Here is an 8758-nt window from a genome sequence, read left to right on the forward strand (position 1 = left end):
GATTAATGGTAATTAAAATCAACAATTCTATTTTATAAAATTTTCATTGCATTCAAACATAATGCAATTTATAATTATCAAGGAAGAAATATCAAGAATAATTGAGTACTGGCCCCAGCCAGGTAGCTTAGTTGTTTGGAGCATGGTCCCCATATACCAAGGTTGTGGGTTCAATCTCCGGTCAGGGCATATACAAGAATCAACAAATGAATGCAAGAATAAGTGGAACAACAAATGGATGTCTTTCTTTCTTTCCCCCCCCCCCCCCCCGCCTCAAATCAGTAATAATAAAAAAAGAATTACTGAGTACTTAACTAATTTACTAGTTAAGCAGAATGGATGAAGTTTGATATTTTTGCTAACTTGTGATCTACCACTGTATAAGCTGTTCTTATACCTCTTCTTTCCAAAGAACATAGCATAATACTTTGGACAAAGAAATGAAACTTAAGGTTAGATGGGAATTTTGGAAATATAATTCAGTGTCCTTTAGGAAAAAGTGATCTACCACTTTATTCATTTAGTCTCAGCCTCTGTCTGATTCACTTCTATCGTCATAGAACATTGATAAAAAAAGTGGATAGGTACATTTTAATTTTCCAATGCTCAGAGACAGAACTCATTATTTAACTAGAGGCCTGGTGCACAAAAATTTGTGCACAGGGGGCTTGGGGGGGGGGAGGAGGGGTTGGGAGTCCCTCAGCCTAGCCTGTGCCCTCTCGCGAATGTCCACTTAACAGCAGGGAGTAGACCTAAGCTGCAGTCGGACAGCCTTAGTGCTGCTGAGGAGGTGGGAGAGGCTCCCACCACCACGCTGTACTGGCAGCCATCAGCCTGGCTTGTGGCTGAGCAGAGCTCCCCCTGTGGAAGCACATTGACCACCAGGGGACTGCTCCTGCATTGAGCACCTACCCCCTGGTGGTCAGTGTCTGTCATAGTGACCAGTCATTCCCAGTCGTTCTGCTGTTAGGGTCAATTTGCATGTTACCCTTTTATTATATGGGATAGAGGCCTGGTGCACGGGTGGGGGCCCCGCTTGGGTGCCTGGCCAGCCTGGGTGAGGAGCTGAGGGCTATTTTCAGGCTGGCGTTCCTCCAGCAACGGAAGCTCTCAGCCTCTCCTTTTTTTCTTTTTATTCTGGGATTTAATTACCTCCTATAATTGAAACTTTGTAGCCTTGAGAGGAGCTCAGAGCCGGCCAGGGCGGGTGGGAGGCAAGCTTGGCTTCCTCCATCACCAGGGGCAACCCAAGCCTCCTGCTTGCTCCAGCTCTGTGGCCACAGCCGACTGAAAGCAGGTATCTGGGGTTTATTTATCTTCTATAATTGAAACTCTGTTGCTTTGAGTGGAGCTCAGAGCTGCTGCGGCAGGCAGGAAGCTTGGCTTTCTCCATCATTGGGGCAACCAAAACTCCTGCTTGCTCCAACTCTGTGGCTGCCATCTTGGTTGGGTTAATTTGCATATAGCTGCTCTGATTGGCTGGTGGGCGTGGCTTAAGGTGTAGCAAAGGTATGGTCAGTTTGCATGTTTGTCTTTTATTAGTGTAGATTAGTGTAGATGTGATTACCAGATAAATATATTCACCTTCTGGAGTCACAGCTTGAAATACAAAAACATAAAATTTCTAAAGTGTACAGGTTGGAAACCCTAAACCAGAGAAGCAATCTAATCTGGTGCCCTGTGCTCACAGAGTATTTTTATAAAAACCTGTAAATTTCACATTAAAAATAAACAACTAGGATTCTCTGGGGGGAAAAAAAGAAAAAGTTTGGCAACTTGGCCTAAACTACCAGATGGCAACAGTCAGCTGGTATAAATGCTACTAGCATTTACTAGGTAGGGAGGGCCCAGGAATCCTAATCACTTATCCTGCTTTCCAACAAATAACTGTCCAGCCAAAAATGCCCATAGGTACACAGCTCTTTGAGAACAAGAAGCTGTTCTTGTAACTCTCCCTTCCAAAGAACGCAGCATAATACTTTGGACAAAGCAATGAAACTTAAGGTTAGATGGGAATTTTGGAAATATAATTCAATGTCCTTTAGGAAAAAGTGATTAAATATTAACCTAACTTGTTCCTTCAGTCCAAGTACTCTTCCCAACATTCCACTTCTATAAGACAAACAGCATCCTAAAATGTAATCAGAAGCTAAATAGGGAAATCTCAGATTTAAGATCAAGTCTGTAAAGAAACAATCAAATTATTACATCAAAGACATCTATCTATAAAGGATCATTACATCAAGGGCATTGGGGCAGCTGACCTAGTAGCATGTAAAGAGTACAAAAAATTCCAGTTTGAGGACAATTTCCACAGTAAGAAAGCAGTCTAAGTTAACAGGAAATTATAGCCTAGCCAAATCATGAAACCTACTTTTTTATTAAAGTAGTCTTTCAGAAGTTGTATCCATCTGTAACTTTTCTCACTTCTTGCCTCACCCAACACGATACCTCCAGTGACATCATACTTGGGTTCTAAAACTCCCACTCATTCTTTTTTTTTTTTAAATATATTTTATTGATTTTTTACAGAGAGGAAGAGGGATAGAGTTAGAAACATCGATGAGAGAGAAACATCGATCAGCTGCCTCCTGCACACCTCCTGCTGGGGATGTGCCTGCAACTAAGGTACATGCCCTTGACTGGAATTGAACCTGGGACCTTTCCGTCCGCAGGCGGACGCTCTATCCACTGAACTATACCGGTTAGGGCCCCACTCATTCTTGAATGTCTTGCTTAAAGTGCCAGTCCTTTACTTTGACAGTTAGGCACCCCACTCGCTGGTGGTGTGTACAGTGCTTAACTCATAGTAGGAACTCTACATATGTTTATAGAACAAATAGATTAACTGTCCTTACGCCCACTTCTTTCCGAAAACCACTCATTTGCATTTGGTTCCTAGAAGCCAGAAACCCCAATTCACACATTTAAAAATTCTCTAGTATCTAAGTATAGTGTGTGGCACAAAATAATTAAATATGCTGGTGGAATAAAAATAATTCAGGGGAGTCTTTCAACCCAATCTAATAAAACACCACTAACAGAGGTCCTGTCATTATGTAAATGTCTCAGTCGCTATTCAAAACATGTTCAGGATAAATGAAAATTAAGTGAGAAAACTGTAGATTTAGTATTAATGATTACGTTCCCTCGACTCTCCTGAGTATTCTGACTATAAACAAGTACAGGTACATTTTCATTTATAATGTGCTCACATTACAAAAGAGCGATTTGTTACATCGCTACCGATTTTATGGATTTTGACTGAAATAGTCCTTTAACTGGAGGGTAAAAAAAATTAAGTGAACTCCTAATACAATCAAAGCATAGCACAAAATTAGTTTCTGATGACCATTCGTTTACCACTAACGTCTAAAAATGTCTGGCACCTGTTATACCTAGTGTCATAACGAGAGAAAGACTCTCAATTTTGCTTACTTACAAGTCCAGACCAATAGCACGCATTTTAAAGTTATAATTATATTAACGTACTTCCCAATAAAGATGGAAGTTCAAATGAAGAGATTTTTACTTCCGGAGGTACATGTGCTTTTTTTTTTTTTTTAAAGCTTTCATACGTGAAAGAAGTGCCTTCGGGGCAAACGTATGCACCTATGTAATACAAAGAGGTGGTCAGTTTACCACTCTGAACAGAGAGGCAGATTCAAATGGAAACTTGGGGGTAAAATGGGACCGAAGCCATTTTGAGAAATAAGGGGGGGAAGGACTGGCCTCACGCGGACACGGAAATCCCGCCACGAGGAAGCAATCCCACCCGGGATCCGGTACTTTCCCAAGTCTCTTCCTCGTCACCGAGAAAGCGAACGACTCCGACAGACTAACTGCGAAGCGAGGGCCGTGAAGACCGCTCTCCCGGCATATCCTCCCCTTCCCATGGCTCCGGGGGGCAGACCCCGGTTTCCCTCCCAAACGAAACTCACGGCCAGAACCTTCCACGCTATTGTGTGAAACTAGGCGCGCTTTCTACCACGGGGGGGACCGTGCTCCATCTGAGGAGGACATGCTCACTCCTGAGAGGAGCGCGTGTGCCGCAGGGGAGGACACAGAGCCCAGGCCATCTGAGCGCGGCACGCGTGGGGGTTCCCACGGGCTGAGACAGCAAGAACACGAAACCTCATTCTAAGCCTCTGACCGGCACCGCCAACGTGGGGAAACGTGAGTCTCCGCACATTTCTGAGCCCGGAAGAGCATGTCTTCCCTCTTCCTCCGCGCCTACAGAAATAGCGGCCTACTCCGCCAGCGACCAATTACCGTGAGCCGTCGGGATCCCGCCGCGCGGCCCCGGCTTACCTGCCGGGCTCTCTGCAGCGCATCTTTGAAAGCATCGTTAACGCCTCCGCCGCCGCCGCCGCCCCCTCCGCCGCCGGCTGAGCCAGAGGAGGGTGGAGGGACTGTTGAATAGTCTGCCATCTCTACCCTACCGTAGCCGCTACCGCTCTCCACACAGACCTTCTCTCAGCCAACTGCTAAGAAAGAAAGAAAATGGCGGCCGCGGAGCCTCTATCACATTCTTGTGCGACCATCGTGCCGTAAAGGGGCGGAGATTGAAAGCAGCAAATCTCGCGATGTTTCTAAGCAAGTAGCTGTGTAGAGGTGGGGTCTAAAAAAAAAAAAAAGGACCGGCACGCAGGCGGATGTCGCGAGAATTGCGTTTAAGGTTTCGCGAGATTGTGGTTAGTGAGGGTGCCCCGCTCGCGCGTTCCGGTGCTGAGGCTGTGTGGCTGCCCCTTTAGGGAGTAGAGGGCGGCGCGGCGACCGCGGTGGGATCGAGTGTCTGAAAGCCCGAAGAAAAGCTGCTTAACGGCCGCTGCCCGAGGGAGTTAGTGTCGGTGAATTTTACGTTGGGGGTCATTCTGCGTATCCGTAGGCAAGAGGGTGACGTCACGAGCGTCCCGAGGTCACTGCGGCCGGAGACCGCCAGGGAAGAGCGCTCGCTGGTCGCCGCGAGGTGATGCTCCCGAAAACGTCCACCCGGTCTAGCGGGAGCTCGGCATGATTTTCAGGGTAGTAAAGTGCCCCTGTATTTTACTTCTTAGATGGTTAGATTATTTAAGTTTTATCACAAAAGGGGGTGAATTCAGACCGGAGGCCTGTTACCACGTGAGATGCTTTTGGGTAAATAATGCGTCTGAGGCTGTGATGATATGACTGCTGTCTTCCCCCTTCCCCCTTTTTTAAATCCTTTAAAAGACGTAAATTGTTCCTAAAACTCAGTTTTAACCAGATTTGGTAACCTAGTCGTCTGTGTGTCCATGACCAATTTCATTGAGATCCTTGTAAGAACAGCATCCTTTTCTTAATCAAAAGTGACTTTGTAACTTCTTAGAAATAGGTTCCCCCGGCCCCACCTGTGAGAACGCAGATGGACGGTAATGTTTGAACTGCCCTTTTCGGACTAGATAATTACTTTTGTCTTTTCTGCTATCTACTCCGGTTACCAAATAATTTCAGATCCTCAGACCTTCCCCAGTATAACGGCACGGAATTCACTGCATGAACAGCAGTCCCAGGCTCGGAGGGTGCTGTGGGAGACTGTCACAGGGGCCTCTTCCAGATTCTCTCCTTTTAGATAAGGAAGAAGGAGGTAAAATGAACTTTACCAACTTGAGCATTTTGTGTTTTGTTAATGAGGTCTGTAGAGGATCTTTCCTATCGCTGGTCTTCGAGTGATTGAGAGAAATGCGTGCTGCAGTCCTCTGATATCTAAAATGAATGTGTCCGTTTGCTCAAGGCCCAAAAGAAGACAGAAAACTAAACAGATTTATACATGCACCTACATACAAGTGGGTTATCATTTTCTTCCCATCGCATCCAGTTATAGTTCTGATTATCTATCCAGCGTTTGTAGCCATCTCTTTAGATTTGGGGAGGAATTTTTATTTGGAGAAGTAGTGGAGGTATTGGACTGCAGATTAAACCAGCTGGTAGAAAGAAAAATTAAAAGCCGTGTTGGGCAGTGTTGCCAAATAGAAGTTTTCTACTTGCATTTTGAGAAAGTGTTCAACAAGTGGCATTTATTAATCAGTAATTAATTTTTTGTATTTTGTTAGACTTATGTACCAATTAGATCTGATCAACGTAGAGTTAACCACAGTGATTTAATTGATCTCTAAACAAATAAACTTTATTTCATGTATACAACAGTTTTACTTGTCTCTAAATAATGAAAATAAGGAATGCCATTTCTAGGTTTTGGGGCGTTTTGTTGTAGATTCTCCTGGAAATATGGATATTCTGGGATGGGAATCAGTTGGAATCAGTCTAGATCAGGATTTCTTGACCTCAGCACTATAATACTTTTTAGCCAAGTAAGTCTTTGTTTTGCAGTACTACTGTGCATGATAGTATGTTTAGCATTCTTGGCCTCTACCCATAAAGGCCAGTAGCCCATCACCCCCTTCCCCACCAATTGTGACAACTAGAAATGTCTTCAGATAATACAAATGTCTCCTGGGAGGCAAAACCATCCCACATTGAGAACCACTGGTTAGCCTTGATTCCTGCCCCTGCCTGCGTCCATCGGGAAGACTTACTTACCGTACTTCTGAGCTATGTATATTACAAGTCCCATTACTTTTCACTTCTGCTCCCAAGGTACCATCAGCTCACACCTGGACTGTTAACAGAAGCGTCCTGGTGGTTTTTCAGCTTCCACCCTTACACCCGTATGATTTACTTTTAAAAATGGAATTTTGTACAGAAAAGTGTATAATACTCATGTAAAGTCTCAAAGGTAACAAGTACCCATGCATCCACTCTCCAGGAATGTTCTCTAAGGAATAGACTGTTACTGGTACTTTTGAATCTTAAGGGGGTGTTGCTAGAGGATTGTATTACAGTTGTTTCTTCTTTTGGCAGCTTGAAAGATCTCTTTAAAACGAAAATGAGATCATCCCACCTATGTCTCCAATTTCACTTTGACTCCTACCTCCTGGAGTGAGTGGTCTAAGGGCTCTATATAACCAGTCCACTGTCCCTGCACCCTCTTCCCTCTCTTCCCTCTTACTCCACGTCAGGTGTCTGGTCACCTTGTTGTCCATGATCTTTCCTGCCCCTGGGGCTTTATACTTACATTTTCCTCTGCCTGGGATGCCTTTGTAGACCTTCACATGGGTGATTTGTCATCCTCTTTCGGGCCTTAGTTCAGATGTAACCTCCTTAGAACATCTCTGACCTCTGGTTGTGCCATTCTACAACCACTGTATCCATTACCATGTACTCTTTATAGCATTTATTTCAAACTTACCTAAATTTATCTAAAATTAAAGCGTTTATCTAAAATCTTATGTCCTGTATGTTTACTGTTTGTTGTCTCTCTTCCACTTTTATGTATCTGCCATTGACTGGGCCCTAAAACAAAGTCTTAGTATTCTAACGATTTGTTGAATGAACGAATATTGAAAAAAATCTGCCTCTACATTTTAGTTGGTTCTGTGACATTGTGCAAGTGTCTTAGACTCTGTGCTCAGATATCTACATAATAAGCATGACGTATTTTGCTATCCTAGAATGAGAAATCTGTGAGCATTTCAGAGGCTGTAAAGTGTTATGCAAATGGAAATTGGTATTATTAAACATATAATTTGGTTTCTGGTGTATCGTAAGAACAGGAAAGGATAATGCATGGTACTTTGCATCTGTAAATTTTGGGGGTTAAACAGCTATGTTCAAGTCTTACAGTAGTTTTGGGAAGACTATAACCAGTGACTTTTGACTAGGCTATTTGTGTTTTCGTTCTGAGTCCAGTCAGTCTCAAAGCCATTTGTACTTTGCTGATTATTCTAGATACTTTCATGATAACCGATGAAATCAGACTTTTCTTGACTAAGTTTATTCCCCTTTGCAATGCAAATTCTCTTTATTGTGGATGCATCATAGCTGACCTAAAATTAGTTTATTGTGCTTTTTATAAGTTGGCTAATATTCAGCTGAATTATATTATAGTCATACTGTTATCACAGAAATTGGTGTCCCATATTTCATCCTCAGAATGAAGCTAAAGTCAGTATTTTTGAGCTTATAGAAGTCTAGCAGGGAGCATTTAGACTTGCCAAATAACAGACTGAAAAGATTAGCAAAGATAATAAAAGTTGGGCTGGTAAATATATTGGTAAGATTTTCCATTTTATCTTCTAATTTATTGGTTACCAAATGATTGAGTGATTCTTGGCACAACTTTTCACTACTGGATCTAAATCTATGTACCGTATTAACATTCTTATTTACAGCTATTGGAGAAAAATCATTCAACATGACTTTTTGTACAGGCACTTTAAGAGAGGCAAAATTTTACAGGCTACTGCCCCACCTTTATACCCATCACCTACCTCCTAACAACTCTTATAGAAGAATCTGATAACTTCATGTTATACTCTGTATCATTTAAACCAGGCCTGTGTTTTCTCAGTGAGCAGTCACAACAGATTCAGGTTAGATAGGAGGAAAGTGGCCACTTTAAATTAAACTAAATACTCCAGAATGTTGTTAGGATATTTGATCATTAATTCGGTCTTTGGCCTTAATGACTTTTTTATCCTTTCTGATTGAATTTCCAGGATTCTATTTCAGACTAAGGTATGAATGGAAGCAGGAAATATTTACATTTAAAGGACAAAGTTGCTAACACAAATGTAATTTTGGAACATTGTGGAGAATAACAATTTGACCAGAGTCTGAAACTGGAATCAGCTCCATAACATGTAAAGGACTCTGGACTTGGTCCCAGAGGATCTTGATT

The 8758-nt window shown here is 42.8% G+C and overlaps 1 protein-coding gene across 15 annotated transcripts in view; it reads right to left on the reverse strand.

Moving 5' to 3' along the window:
- Positions 1–4627, reverse strand: part of FUBP1 (far upstream element binding protein 1) — a 37525-nt gene extending 32898 nt beyond the window's left edge. For 4 of the 15 annotated variants that reach the window (XR_001515715.1, XR_001515716.1, XM_015571083.1 and 1 more), the window contains exon 1: positions 4273–4571. Coding sequence is in view for 12 of the 15 variants with exons in the window: in XM_015571083.1 (XP_015426569.1) it covers positions 4273–4431 (159 nt within the window). In the remaining 3 variants the exon portion in view is untranslated. Of the gene's footprint in view, positions 1–4272 lie in introns of all 15 variants that reach the window. The other 11 variants (XR_001515717.1, XM_006774681.2, XM_006774677.2 and 8 more) reach the window with 6 other exon arrangements.
- Between the last annotated feature and the right edge of the window lie 4131 nt (positions 4628–8758).

This window comes from Myotis davidii, unplaced genomic scaffold (assembly GCF_000327345.1).
Source record: "Myotis davidii unplaced genomic scaffold, ASM32734v1 scaffold248, whole genome shotgun sequence".
Classification (NCBI taxonomy): Eukaryota; Metazoa; Chordata; class Mammalia; order Chiroptera; family Vespertilionidae; genus Myotis; species Myotis davidii.